We start from the raw sequence: 15,809 nt of genomic DNA, 5'->3' as shown, positions 1-15,809 counted from the left end.
AATCGGGTTCTATTAATGTTACAGTCTCGCCATTGATCTTCGTACCGAATCAGCTAGTCGGTGCGCCAGCCGGCACCAACGTAACGATCGACTGTCATACGGAGGCTTATCCTCGAGCGATGAGCTACTGGTTCCTCGATGACGTTATGATACTGTCGAACGAGAAGTACACGACGGAGATCACGGAGAACAGCTACAGATCGTACATGAAGCTCACCATAAGAAATATACAGAAAGAGGACTTTGGCAATTATCGTTGTATCAGCAAGAACTCGCTGGGCGAGACGGAAGGCTCCATTAGGGTGTATGGTAATATTCAAAACGATTCGAAGCAACTATTTTATCTGTAAACCTAACTCAAGTTCTTGAGACTAATAGCTGAATTTGATGCTTGTGCAAAAATTATTTGGGCAAACAATAGAATACTTTCGTAATCATCGCTTTTCAAAGCTGGAGCTTCTCACAGAAGTCTTAAAGTATCCCATTTATGAAGTTCCCTCGTCTCCCAGCGTGTAATTCGTTCCCCATAGGATGATTCGAGTTAAAATTCATCCCCGCGCCTGAAGAATCGGCTCAAAGGGAATCGACTCTTAAAGTTGAATAATTTTTATTTCAGAAATTCCAAAGCCGTCCGCGGCGCCGAAGGCCACGGAGATCAAGAGCAGCGCCAACAAAGAAGGTGAGAGCCTCATTGAATATATTGCACTTGGAGCTCCTGGAATCGATATCACGTAGGTCCTCTCCGACGCTTCCCTCTTCGTCAGACTCATTATCCGCATTTTATTTTCGAACCGTGATCGGACTACTAAAGTTGCCCTATTCGCGAGGAAACGTTACAATTATAACACTTCGTCTACTATTTCTTCTACAAAATTTCTCTATAGTAGTTCAGCAAATTAAACGTTTCAAATACTGTGTCTCGAGAACCTTTAAATTTGATATAATCGAACAATTAACGAAATGAAACCTTTGAACATTTGCAATAACGCAATTTGACGAAATGTTATCGAATTAGACCCTCGTACTCCTTGCGAGCGATTTCAAAGGAAAGTTTCGCGATGGCACTCGATAAATCACGATGAATGAATTCCGCGTGGAATCAGGAGCACGCTTTAGTAGTCCAAACAATTTAGACTCTCGTTTCGCGTTCGTATCGATTGCTTCACGCTTGGTCGGAACACGGTAAGAAGCGTTGTATCGCTGCATCGAAAAGGCACGTTTTACCCCCCTCTCGTACGAGTATCTTCGCCCGCTAACGACATCCGTTTTGCGTAAATCTCTATTCGATTCGCGAGCTCGATCTTTCCGGGACTCTTTTCGCGCACAATGGAGAACCTTAACTCTCACGGAGAATGATACTTGTTACGTAACCGAGAAGATGGGATCTCCAGTTTGATCCCCTATGGATACAATATGGGTACACATCTGACTCGAAAATAAGCTTTCAATTAATACTTCACCCATTTCGAACACCTCTTGTTATAAAACGATGTACAAAACTGGTAGCGATATTTTTAGAATGGGATTTTATTTTTATATAGAACCGCATTGTCGATCCTGACCTGTTTTCTCTACAAATTAGATAGCTTCACATAATCTCATTGCTACTTAATCATTTAAATAGTCCCTTGAAGTAAACTGTAAACATATGAAATACCATTGGATTGAGTGAGGGAAATAACGCACATGTGATGATTGAAGCATACGAAAGAAACTTCATCACGAAAGGTGGCTGTCCCTGAACGAGTCATTACGCGATGTTTCGCTGGTGTGCAGAGCAGTTTCAAGCCCTCGGACGTAATCTTTGCATTAGGTGGGCCAGTGGTGTGTGCACACCGTCGGGTGTATTATTAAAGCGAATAACTTGGGCGGATGCCTAGGTCAGGTCCCTGTGGTACTGGCCCGGCCGTTCTCGCAGCGAAACCAATCTCAATACACTGCATTATTAACGCCGTACAAGGCACGGCTACGACTGTATTACCACCATTAAGCTTGGCAATTTTACTTCGCAACCTTAACCCAGCCACGGGAAACCGGATGATTGTTAACGTCCCGACGGTTGCCGTAGGCGTACCTGGATTTTCACTTGGGACGCGTTCGTTGCCTCGATCACTTTTTACAGAATACGCTGGAATTCTTGAACGTTCAGGGATTCGATTGTTCGGCGGGATGCAATTTTAAATCGAGATTAATTGATTCGAGGTTCGATCGAAGGTTCCCTGTGTTCCCGATTATGCGACGATGTTGCGGGAAAAGTTATTTAGATCCTAGGGGTTGATTTTCGGAAAGGTCCTGCATAAAGTTTTCATCTACTGTTGATACAAAATGGCTGGTCTCGAAATTCGATCAGTTTGCGGTCTTCCAAAGCACGTTTTAAAAAATAAATTATTGTTGGCACGAGTGGAAAAATCCATTGACAGTAAAAATGGGATTTCGTTAGTGGACAATATCAAGCTGTAAATTGATCGAGCTATTGTTTGTTGAAAAGAGTCGGTTATTTTGTTTTGGGAACATTGATGAAACGTATAGTCGTTTTCGTCGAACTTTAAACTTCAAATTGATGCATCGAGGCTTTATGTCGCTTTTATATCATCAGATTGTGTCGGATTCTCGAATCGATCATTGTTGGTTGTAACGTCATAACTGATCATTTTATAATAAAAACGTGGAATTAACTTCCGATAAACGAAGCAGACTAATACGCAGTCGGGTAATGGTCCTCTTTCGCGTTCATCAAAGCGTTGAAACCGAAACGTAACTGTAGAATTTCTGAAGTTGAAGTTTCCAGCGTGTTTCGAATTAGCCGATTTTATCCTAATATACGGCGCAAATGATTGACTGCGCAGTACGTGAGAAACTTTCGCGAAATCAGGCCGGTGGCTCATGTTCGTCGCCTTGGCGGCTCGAAAATCAATCTTAATATTAGCGAATTATTAATGACCCGACCGTGGCGTGCAATAACTCACGAACAGGACGTTAAGCGGCACCGAACAGTTTCCAATGGGACCTGCTTCCGTCTTATCTGGATAGATAAGATTCAAACTGAAGCCTCCGAGTTTGATACATCGATCGATTAACTCGTGACACAAGCACTTCTCGCGATACACCTTTTCTCTTACGTAATACATGCACAATACGTTCAAATTTCTTTATCTGATCTCTATACGCCTCTCTATTTTAATCGCGAAGACCTTGACTCACAGGGAACATTTTAACCTTATCAGAACATCGACTGCTCAACCGGTGACCCAACTAAACGCATTTAAAATTCAATTAACGCCTCGTGAGCAGAAGCGAGAATTCACAAGCTAGCATTGTTGTCGGATATCTAACGAAACCGCGGTGTTGACTCAAAGGAATCGCGAATTCGTTTGTTAGAGAATCTTTGGAACGCTTTCAACGAATCCCCACTATATGTGTAGAGTTGTAATATATAATTGTTAGCTTGACGTTTGAGTTAAATGTTAACACCTTATCGATTAAGTTTCCTTCAAGAATATCAACAGTCAAAATTATAATTGGTAATAATTGTTTTGCACTTGATGTTTCGTGTCACGAATCGATAAGGTGTTCAGTATTTCCTGTGTCTAGTTTAGAGTGTATTTAGTATAGACTTTTCAGTAGCTGAACACACTGACATCCACGAAATTCCTTAGTAAATTCAAAAGGTGTGTAATAAGGATAAAATTTTCGTTTAACAGAACTTTAGAATAGCGTATTCGTAGATTTCATTAGCCTGCTAATGTGTGTGCTCGTGGGATTGAAGGGTATGAAAGGAAAAATTGCAATAACATTTTTTCAACCATGAATACGAATCCATAGAAAGGAAAAAAATTTTCAATTTAATTATTTCATTCTATTGTATAATACTTTCCTGTCTCCATACTCGATTATAATATATTTTATTTCGATTTAATTGTTCGCGTATATTCACTAATGAAACGTTATTAATTCCTTTTCATAAAAAAATTTTTACCAGATTAATTTTGATGAAATTAATCAAGAAAATCCTATTTTGTTAGAACGATTTCTAAAACCGATAATTACACCTTTTGTACGCTTCAATGGCTAATGCTCTCCGATTATACATACAACTAACGATCCCGTCGGATTATAACTTGATCGGAGTTCGAAATTAAACAGCGTTTATATTACAAAGCGCAAAATGGCGGAAGGTAAATCCAGGTTCAATGGTGTAAACTGATAAATTCTTATTACAAATTTCCCTCTTCCCATAAAGTCGAACCGGCACGGAAATCGCCAACTCGCTAACCCCATTATTTATACCAGCTTATAACTCGTTAAACACCTCTGTAAATCTTCCTTTCAAAAAGCGAACTTTACGATCGCTTGAAATTCTCTCGTTCCATGGTGTTCGAGCATCTTTCTCTCTCCGACGCGTGGCTCGTTCTCTCGACGAACGGTCGGGATTAGCCCCACGAGAATATACGATATTTAATAATGCCTCGACACACTAGTTGCCTCTCGGGACACCCATCGATCCTAGGCGGCCGTAATTAATTATCGCCGAGCAAGGAGTCTGGAATTATTTCTGGCATTAGCCCCCAGGCTACGACGTATCCTTCTATCCTACGACCATTGCCCTTCCCCGTTTTAGAAACATCGCTTATGGAACTATCGATTTTACTCGCTGTTCAACCGATCGATCTCTTGCACTGGGAGGCAAAATATTACCTAACATATTTTATAGAGGAATTATACTGTGCGAATCTTCGGAATATCTCTTGACATTCGTTAATCCTGGCACTCCCCTTTTTACCTATCTCTAATTTACAAAATAGACGGAGTATGAAACTTTTTATTTATTATAAATATTCCACCAATCTATTTCTCTGAATTATTCGTAAGATCAAAAAAATATATCGAGCCAGTCTATCAGAAAATGTTTGTTTAAATGAAAGGTATCGGGATCGTTCGCGGTAACTAATTCAATATTGCAAATGGCGCTTCCTGACATCGTCCTTTTTTGCGAGAATCTCTCCGCAGACAGGTTTCAAGTCAATTGAGCATCATCGAACGAACAGACGGAAATAACTTTCGACATTAACCACCGGGACAGGTCTCAATTGATACGATAAAGCCAGCACGCGCATAGAATCTCCAACTCTTCGAATTACCTTTCACTTCGAACGCTTCGAATTAAATTACTTTCGAAGGATATCTGGCCGTTTGCGACTTCGCTCACGGCCCTGGGTCCCGCAAGATTTCAACGTAATCTTTCGACCCACGAAACGAAATTAATTTCGCGGTTCAACCGACGATGTCTTAATTCAGCCGCGAGACCGTTTAATAAGTACACAAACGGTATAAAAGGTTCCTGCCCGCTGTTCGCAAGAATAGAAACGTTGGCCCATCTGTTTCCCATTTAACTCGAGCTTTGCCGTTTAAACATCCCTGTAAAAGGTCAGAGGTGGATATAAGAGAATGTACAATCGGATGACCGATAAAATACGGCGATTCCAATATTTTAAAAGACTCTTCGAGCGTTTACGGCAGGGGGTAGTTTTATGCTTTTACGAAGACATTTATGTATAGTTATAATTTTTAGACGCTTTATTCGTGCTCCAATTTTCAGGGAAGTCACACATTTTACAGAATGGCACACTACTTTTTCCTGTAAATCGAAAATGTTTTCTCTTAATTTAATCAATCACGTTACAACAACATTCGAACCGTCAGTTAATGGATTAATATATCAATCACTGTACCTATTTATGTCACTGAAATGTAACGTTGAAATCCGACATAATATTCAAATATCAGCTAACGTTATCGTTTCATTTTCTCGAAAATTACATTTCCGATAAAAACCTTTCGTTCTACGATCTGAATTTATTTTGAATAAGAAATCGTCCCTTTCTTCGCTGCATAACCCAGAAGATACGAGGGCGCATAATTAAATTTGTAGAAAATAAGGTGAAAGTTTTAAAAAATTTATGTAAAAGTGTTGATTACGCTGCGATTTAATTTAGCGAAAGTAATGAAAGATTTGCATTAAATGTAAGAAAGCATTAAGGATGCATAGCGCTCCTTTAGAAAATAGATTGCTCTTTTCGCGGTAGAAACGTTCATAAGAAAGCAGCTTTAAATTTTCAAGAGAATAGTCGAAAAGTTCACGAGGACGAAACAAGCGGGTCACAAAAGTGGCGGCGTTGGAACCGGATGAAATACGAGGTTGTTCGCGATTGCTCGACTCCCGTGAAAAGGAAACACCCCATACAGATGGGGAAGAGGGGGAGGCTTTTGTACACAAGCGCGTGGATATGGTTCGTGTTCTTAGCCCGGCGAAGATGGTTGCTCAGTGCCAGCCATATTGTTACGAGTAGAAAAGGCTGATAGAGGGCTGGTGCAAACGCCGCGAAAGAAACTTTTGCCTGGGCGTATTTAAACTTTTATTCGAAAACTTTTTAGCACCCCCGCTGCTGTCATTGTCCCCGTAGTTCGCTACGCTGTTTAAATGGTCGCTTGTTTACTAGGCAGAAATGAAAGAAAGAGAAAGAAGTTCCGGTGGGGAACGAGCTTCCAGGGACATCGTACGAGGAAAATAGAATATCATACAGCATGGGAACGAAGGGAATCGAATTTCCAATTTTCATTCACAAGTTTCTTAAACCGATTAGCTCAACAGATTATCTTCTATAAATATTTAAGACCGAATATTTTAAGATTCTCTTCGTTCTTAGCGTGATCGATAAATGAATTAAATATGTAACATCTTCAAGAAGACGAAGGTACCTTGTGTGTCGCGATAACGTTATACGCAGAATTTGAAACATCGTTCTCGAGTTTCGAACGATTAAAGATTAGATTCTTGGTTACAAGGGGATGCTTGACAAGTTCATGCAATTATACAGCACACGCGGGACAAGCTCGAATATTCTACGCGATTATGGGGGTAGAAATAAGTGGTGAACCGTCTTGCCAAGGCGGGACTGTGTATAAAGCGTAACGATACATATAATGGTATACGGGTCCCGTGTCGAACATGAATTCGAATTGCACCCACGGTTGATGCTCGAAAATTACCATTCTAAGCAAAGTTTCAATCTGCCTCTGTGCTAAGACCGCCTCGGGTTAAGCTGCTGATAATAACTATTATAGACGTTCGACCGAAGTCTGAGAACTGTGATCTTTTCCAAATTCTGGTAACAGATTTTCTATCTGAAACGATGTCAATGAAAATTTTTCTTAACCCTTAAATGCAAGATTTTCTAATTTTACCAAAAGTTATCAACTAACAAAATACCTTGAAAGCGGTTGATTCAAATTAAAACGAACAGATGACGCTATTGTGTATTTGATTGGTACGTGGCATATCTGCAACACTACTCATTGCAGGGTTCCTACATTTTGTATATAATTTATAAGATTAAAACTGGTATGTTGCATTTATACAACTATATGCATTTAAGGGTTAAATTAACGTCCAGTCTTGAATAAACAGGAATTCTTAAGATCGCGTTACCCTTGAAATCAACGCTATTCAGAATTACATTTCCTCGATAGTCAGGCAGCCCATTAAAGAAATGATTTTACCGTCGAGTATAATAGCACATCGAAAATTCGATAGATAAAAGCTAAATGGAGTAACAGACCTGTAATGTTCTGGAATGGAGAGGGAACGGTTTTCCGGGGTGGTTAGCGAAGTTGAAGGAACTCCGGGACGAGTTCGTCGGAATTAAGTGGACCTCGATTCGTCCGGATAAAAAAGAGCCGTGGAGTATCGAAACGGCTGAATTCCGGACGAAGTTCGAGGCCCGCGGTGTGCTCTAGCGTCCTTAAAGAAATTCAAGTTTTCAAGCGCTCCTCGAGGGGCGTATTTCGCGTGGTCGAACTTCAAATCCTCGATTCGAGGATCCCTGGCCCACGTTCAACTCGTGGAACTTCACATTCATTCGCAACCCGACCACTGACATAATAATACTTTCGATCCCGTGGTCCATTTATTCGCGTTTGGCCGATATTTTTCCACCTTTCTGTTCCACCACTCGAAACGAGCGGCCACGGTACCCTGGAAAGCACTCCACGGAAACGGTACTTCTGGAATCTCCAAAGTATTTACCTTGCTCTCTACAAATCTATGGAAACGATGAGCGTATGTTAATAGAGTGTTTGACTTTTATTCCTTGCAAATATCGCTGGTATTAAGAAACTAGTTAACTCGTTTTTCAACAAAGTTCTAACTTTCAACAGAGACTGCTCGGTGATTCTGCGAGTCCTTGCAGTTATAAAGAATAAGAAAGTGAGAGAACGTTCCACGAAGCGTGAAACGGTTTCGAGATCGGTGGTCTCTTACAAATCGGAACGATCGAAACGGTTCTTTACATTCAACAACCTTGTTTTTCTCGTCGATGCTCTTTGTGCTACTCTTTCGTTCCTTCTCTTCCTGTTTTTCTCTGTCGTTTGCGAAGCCACGGTTCAATGGAACGTCCGCCAGCATTCAACGCAACAAGTTGAACTTGGCTGCTTTTCAAAGAAACTGCCGGAATTCATCAAACCGCTAGCGTGGCCGAGCGTGGCTGTTTTCAATGCGTCCACAGTTCGAAACAGTTCTGTCTGAACGCGTTATACGCGACAAAACGATCGCGGGTGCTTGACCACCGTTTCCTTTCGCGAATCATCGCGCCTCTCTCGATGGTCCACCGCTGGATATTTCTCGTTTAATACATTCGCGCCGATCATATTTCACGCGCAACGTTTCGCGGTAATAAATGACGCGGTCGAGCTTCCTTCACGATTTCATGACCTTTTGCTTATATTTCGCGTGTCATAAAATTCCGCTGTTACCATAGTCTCGGGGACGAACGTTTAATTAAAATAATAGGTACAACCGTTTCGGGACATTAGTACACCAGACGAACGTGCTTACTCTTCTAAACGGATAGAAACTCGAACGCTTCCTTAGTTTACTGCAGCATCGAATTAAGCTTCCATGGTTACGTAACGAGCGCGCAGCTGCGCGAAATTCAATTAAGAAACAGAGAAATCGCGGCATTCTGGCAACAGCGATAGCCACGGAATTCAAACGGAAGTGTCATACGAGGCCCGGTATGGTGCGGAATAGTGCACGAGGGCCAGCCATCGACCAGTGGACTTAAAACGAAAGTCACGAGTGTGCACATAAAATCAGTCGTGGACACGGTATACGCGTTTCAAAAATGTTTACTCGATACAACACAAAAGCGGATTACAGAAACAATATCGGATAGGGTAAATTATTTACGTGTACCGAATCCACCGCTGAAATTACGTGGCCATGTTAGGGCACAGCCTGTGTACGATATAAACGAAAACGCAATGTTTCTAAAGAGGAAAAGAATGAGAAGAAGAAGAGGGAAACGGAGAGAGAGTGCCTGGGGTTAGATGAGAACGGTCCTAATCTATTTTCAGGACGACCGAGCACGCCGTCACCAGCAAAAAGGCCGACCACCGTGTGGCCCTCGTCGTACAACCCGTACTATGCGAAAAGGACAGAGAGGCCACCTCCCCCGAGCGAGGAGAGGGTCGAGAGGCCAGAACAGAAGCTACGTGGTGGCCAGAGCACAGGTGAGGCTTGCATATCTCATCTGGCCCTCCCTCTCCCGCTCTTTCTTTCGTTGATCGTGTCTCTGTGTTTTTCACTGTGATTTTGTTCGATACAGGACCGCTCCCGATGACCGTCCGACTTTTGCACGTTGATAGATCGTTTCTCACCCGGATCTACGCAATTTATGCTAAGGAGTTAGGTAGTCAAGTCTTTGAACGATAGGCTTTCATGGGAAATCTAAAATTCAATTCAAGTATATTCGAGGTACATCCCTCGAAGGTCCCTCTCTTCTGTTCCCTCGAAGAAAGCAGTGTGATTAGCAAATCTCACGTAACCGAATTGAAAATGTATCTGAGCAGAAGGAATTAAGAAAATATATGAGGTACAAGAAGGCTGATTCAAATCACAGGACTCGTTAAGAAAATTATAAAGTTTCTACACGATACGTTTCCTAGACTTCCAAGTTTTCTATACTTCTATCATTAATGCACCTTGCACCATCAGCTTGTCTATCTAATCACTAAATCTAATCTAATCACTCAATCGCAACGATCGTAATCTATCAACGTGCAAAAGCTCACGGAAATGTGAAAGTGTCAGTAAGCACAACCCTGTTTTTCCTTAAAAAACCACCGCTGTTATCATGCACTATTCTGCACCATGCACTGCGCTCGCACCACTCGGTAAAGCGTTGTAAATTCGCTATAAAACAGATTGGGGAATGATAGGTAACCTAGAAACTAACTAGGAAGGGTGAGTCACACGAAACGTCCCTGAAGCGTTCCATGCTGGTTTCGTCGAGCTTCTGAGCGTTCCTAAAGTTGAAACACGCGTGTTTTTTTTGTTATCTCATTTTACCTGTTCACGATCGAGTTTAAGGAAGGAAAGTTTTCAGCACAGTTACGAGCGATGAGCTCGACTCTGGCCAGGTAAAAGAGAATACGTATCTCGTAACTTTATCCGCTGTAGAAAAGCTCGAACTTTCCTTGAAATCGTTATTGGACGCTTCACGAGGGCGTGAATAATGTTTATCGTTCGACGGCTTGAATATTCTCGATAAACGAGGATACTAACGAGATTTTCGTAGCATTTGTCAGGGAATTATGCTTCGTACGTTTTTGGCTTATTAGATTTTTGTTGCTCACTTGTAAGGCTTCGATCAGTAGATTTAGTACATAGAATTTTTTCTTTCAGCACGTGTAGATTGTTTCAGAAATGTAAAGGTGCACATCGGAATTTATGTAAATGCACTCTTTTTTCAAACGTGCTGTATTTACGTCATGGATACGTTTTTGTAAATATAAATTCCAACGGTATAAGAAATTTACTAATTTTTAAGACAATGTACAGATTTATCCTTTCACTGCATGATTTTTTATACAACCGAAAGCGGTACCATTTACGAGAAGAATACAAATTCGTAGCATTATTACAATCCTAAATAACTGAAACATTTAATGTACATCGTAGCAAGAAATAAATGAAACTTCAGTTGTGACACATATAACACGTTACGCGGTAAGGGGTTAAGTGTTCGTTCTCCCCGTTTAAATAAAACAATTGTTCACTTTCATACGTTGGTACTCGCGAAAAAATTGAAAAACAAACCGTGAAATGTCAAATTTCACGGTCAACGCATAAAACCTCGACGTTTAAACTTCTCATAATCTCCTCTCTTCCGTTTCACGGCATTTCTAATTGTCCCAAGGTCCTTTCTTTCGCGCGAAAGGAACAGTCTCGTTGCAAAATGCCTCGACACAAATTCATCGTCGAGTCTGAAATTTAAAAGAATCCCCCCTTTTCTTGCGGTTTCCAGCCGTGCATAATGCGCCGCGTGTTTACAGAAACGCTTGCGTAGAGAAGAATTTAGGTACGGAAAAGGGAAGAGAAAAGAGAGCCGCAAGCTATGCGAAATCCACGGTGTTACACTTCTCCTTCGCCTCTTTTCTCATTTACGCAAACAAGATCTCACCTCGGCTTCTTTATGACCCTGAAAATGGTAGCGAGTGTAATTGCGCGAGCGCGCGCTAATTCGGAACCAGCGGCTCAAGATTTTCCCCTCGTTTTTTGCCGCTGACAAAACGAGACAGAAACGACATTGTAAATACACATGCAGAATGTTGAACATCGCGATATAATTTCCACCGCTATTTCCTTACATTTCCTCGTGATTGCGAACAAATATTTATCTCGTTATTAGACGCACAAAAGTGTGACAATTTAAATCAATTTTCAAGCGCAAAGATATTTACAAACGTTTATTAATGAAAATTACATTTGATCCCCGCGTTGCTCGATTCGGAGTGTTTGATCACCAATCGTTTGTAACGCGCGGTTCAAAAGGTGTAATAACCAGACAATTTACTTTATAGCGACCGGCAGTAGCGTGCGATCTGGTCATTTTGATGAAGCGCGGAATAGATGAATGGCTATTCGGATCGTTAACGAGATAACGAGCTTTACTGAAACGATCCGTGAAGCTATTTCGTGAAGGTGCCATTAAATTCGAACCGGAACCGTGGACCGATCGAATAAAACCCTTAATAAGACGTTCGGACGTTAATGAGCAGTGTAGGGCACCGTATTTATCTTGATGCTCGTAACGAGCTGATACGTTCGATTCACGACGATTTAATTGAAAGTTTGTCGAAGTATCGATGAACCAGAAATCGGATTACGACGGGTCGTTAAGTGAAATTTATTAATTCTACGAACAGCATTCCAAAGTCTATTCGCGGGTAAAGAATCTTACTCGAAAAGCATAATTTCGAGTTCGACATATTGGAAAAGGATCGACGTATTTGCCGTTTCGTTGTCACGTTACAAATGGACTGATGCTAGCAGCATCATCCATAAAGTATTCTCGAGGGTGTTATCACGCGGCGATCCGTGTCACCGGTGAAACATCGTACCGGTTGTTTCCCATTCATTTTCATTCATTAAACGCCGTTAGCAGCTTGATATTTCGCCGTTGCTTCGGCAAAGAATCAACGAACCTGTCGGAAATCTGTCAATTAACCAACTTTTCAGCGCCGCCATTTCATCTTGGCGACGCCATCGACCGCGAACATGGCTGAATAGAAGATGTTCCGTCTAGATCGATAAACTGTCGCTCACTGCGACAGAAATTATCTAAAAAATAACTCCAGTGACATTACGATAATTTGCAATTAACTTTATGAACAGCTGTGACGTAGAATTGGTTAGATCCATGTAACAAGAAACGAGAACGTACGGGGATTCGATTAAACGGTTGTCTGACCTCAAAATTCCCATTCTACTGCAAGTTAGAAAACTGTTTGCAAGGTGCTATCGAACGTGACCAATTGTTCCAAGTTTAGACTACGTAGTTCGTGAAAAAGTATCGGGAAAATTTTACTTCGGGTTCGTGGCATCGGTGCACGAGGAATCGATGGCATTTGCGAAAGCTTGGTTGAAAGTCAGTAAGCACGTACTTTGGCTGCTGCGAGCGAAACTGTCGCGAGTAACAGGACGTGCAAAGTCCTCTTTGGAAAGGAAATGTTCCTAAAAGCGGTGATATAAATTCGACATCCATCTTTGAAGGAACCGACGAGGTGATCAAAAGATGATTAAACGTCGCTGTGAAAACTGACGTTTACGGTCAGACGGACTCAAAATACAGATTATTAAAGTTGTTTAATCTTTCAGTTATCATCGTCTCGACATTAAGAGTCCTCTTTTCTGATAAATAAAAATTGAATTTGCCGGGTCCTCGCTTTTTAAATAATCGCGGAATTTAGGAATAATTGATATTGTGCCTTCTTGATTCTTCTACGTATCTGCAGAGAAGATACGTTCCCATGAAACATGCAGACTAGTACGCCAGCAGAGATCGTTCGATTCGTCGATGCAATGGAACGCATTAAAGGTGCATCGATGCCCTTTGCCCTCGTGCATGCTCCTCTATCCCCCAACGTCCTGGCTCATCTCGCTTTAATGCGTTTCCCTCGGTCGACAGTTGTTACCTAGCCGTCGAGGACCATCTAATCTAAATAAAATAGTAAAATAAGTCCTAGCAAGTACGCTGTTCCTGGGTAATTCCGTTGTCTTCTTTATGGCTGACAGCGGTCACAAATATTGAAGTTTGCAAACATTAAACTTGAATATGTTTGAAGAAATTTGTATATTTTTATACCTCTCGGAATACCGAGCGTTCTACGGGAAACTTCTGCCTCCTGTTTATGGCATACACTTGCACGCGGAATGAGTACTTTTGCGCTTTTTGGTACAATGTAAATCTTGAAGTTCGACGTTGATATTCGAGAGTTACGCTATGACTACTTTGTGCAGGGCTAATATTTAATTTCGCGTTCATTTCAAAGGGAGGTGATTCGGGCAGAATTTAATAATTACAAAAATGGAGCATCGCGGTAAATATAGCAGAAATATTTATCGACAAAAATTTCATGGGAATAAATTACCGGATACGATAACGATTAATTGAGTTCACCGAGCGCTTATTACACCACGGTTTATCTCGGCTTCATCTCGCCAGCACCGCAACTTCCTTCATCTTTGTCATAATAAAGGAGAGCAATAACCGACCGCTTCGTGGTATCTGTTTTTAAGCAACACCGTGTCTTTAAACTATCGTAGCGTCAGAGACACTGTCACACGGATAGACAGACACATAGAGGAGCATCGTAGCTACCGTTTTGAAATATGCATGGGCATCCCTTAGTACGTTTAGTAGGAAATTACGTAGGAACAACACGCGCCGTCTCTATAGCGTGCCGTTAATATTAACTACACCCCTCTCGAGCATTATCCCAAGGGTAGTGGAAACGAGCCATAGCCATCTGATGGTGGGTTGCGCTTTTAGGGTGTTACTGGGTGATCGCTTGACAAAAGATGTGCCGAGGGTAGTTTGGTAATTTGCTGGAATCTAACTGCCTTCCCTACTTCATTTTTAGAAAACGGATATTACAGGATAAGATAACGTGTGGTATCGTCACGCGCCCTATTTCCATGCGTTGTACTGTCACGTATAGTATCGTCACGCGCTCTATTTCCACGCGTTGTTATGTCACGCGTGGTATCGCCACGCGTCCTACTTCCATGTGTTGTACTGTCACGCGTGGTATCGCCACGCGCTCTATTTCCACGCGTTGTTATGTCACGCGTGGTATCGCCACGCGCTCTATTTCCACGCGTTGTTATATCACGCGTGGTATCGCCACGCGTCCTACTTCCACGCGTTGTACTGTCACGCGTGGTATCGCCACGCGCTCTATTTCCACGCGTTGTACTGTCACGCGTGGTATCGCTACGCGCTCTATTTCCACGCGTTGTACTGTCATGCGTGGTATCGCCACGCGTTGTACTGTCACGCGTGGTATCGCCACGCGCTCTATTTCCACGCGTTGTACTGTCACGCGTGGTATCGCCACGCGCTCTATTTCCACGCGTTGTACTGTCATGCGTGGTATCGCCACGCGCTCTATTTCCACGCGTTGTTATGTCACGCGTGGTATCGCCATGCGTCCTACTTCCACGCGTTGTACTGTCACGTATGGTATCCCAACGCGGGTTATTTCCACGCGTTGTACTGTCACGCGTGGTATCGCCACGTGTCCTACTTCCATGCGTTGTACTGTCACGTATGATATCCCAACGCGGGTTATTTCCACGCGTTGTACTGTCACATGTGGTATCGCCACGCGCTCTATTTCCACGCGTTGTTATGTCACGCGTGGTATCGCCATGCGTCCTACTTCCACGCGTTGTACTGTCACGTATGGTATCCCAACGCGGGTTATTTCCACGCGTTGTACTGTCACGCGTGGTATCGCCACGTGTCCTACTTCCATGCGTTGTACTGTCACGTATGATATCCCAACGCGGGTTATTTCCACGCGTTGTACTGTCACATGTGGTATCGCCACGCACCCTATTTCCACGCATTGTTTTGTCACGTATAGTATCGCCACGCGTTCTATTTCCATGCGTTGTAACTCCCGTTTTAATCGGTTGTTTTATTTTAAATTCAATTTTCTTTTCCGATATAATTGTGGCGGTTTCACTCCCACGCTCATCGCCACTAGACGGCGCATAGGATCGAGACCTAAACTTTCTTGCTAGTACTCAAAGCGCCTTCCTATTCATATATGTAGTTCCTGTCCATTCTTATCTGAGATTTCTTGCACATCTTAAAAATATCCCAACATTCGAAAACTACTACACAAAAGTTTCGTGTAGCAGAAAATATCTAAAACAGCTGCAATTACGAAACGCCTCGTTA

The 15,809-nt window shown here is 42.2% G+C and overlaps 1 protein-coding gene across 7 annotated transcripts in view; it reads left to right on the top strand.

Moving 5' to 3' along the window:
• LOC100875297 (Dpr-interacting protein delta) overlaps positions 1-15,809 on the top strand; it is a 228,498-nt gene that overhangs the window by 197,777 nt on the left and 14,912 nt on the right. For 6 of the 7 annotated variants that reach the window (XM_012286375.2, XM_076535191.1, XM_076535190.1 and 3 more), the window contains 3 exons: positions 25-309; positions 617-679; positions 9,412-9,567. In XM_012286375.2, the coding sequence (XP_012141765.2) occupies positions 25-309; positions 617-679; positions 9,412-9,567 (504 nt within the window). The remainder of the gene's footprint in view (positions 1-24; positions 310-616; positions 680-9,411; positions 9,568-15,809) is intronic. The other variant, XM_012286378.2, reaches the window with a different exon arrangement.

Source organism: Megachile rotundata, chromosome 9 (genome assembly GCF_050947335.1).
Source record: "Megachile rotundata isolate GNS110a chromosome 9, iyMegRotu1, whole genome shotgun sequence".
Lineage (NCBI taxonomy): Eukaryota > Metazoa > Arthropoda > Insecta > Hymenoptera > Megachilidae > Megachile > Megachile rotundata.
Note: the sequence above shows the minus strand (reverse complement) of the source record. Positions and strands in the feature narration are given on the sequence as shown.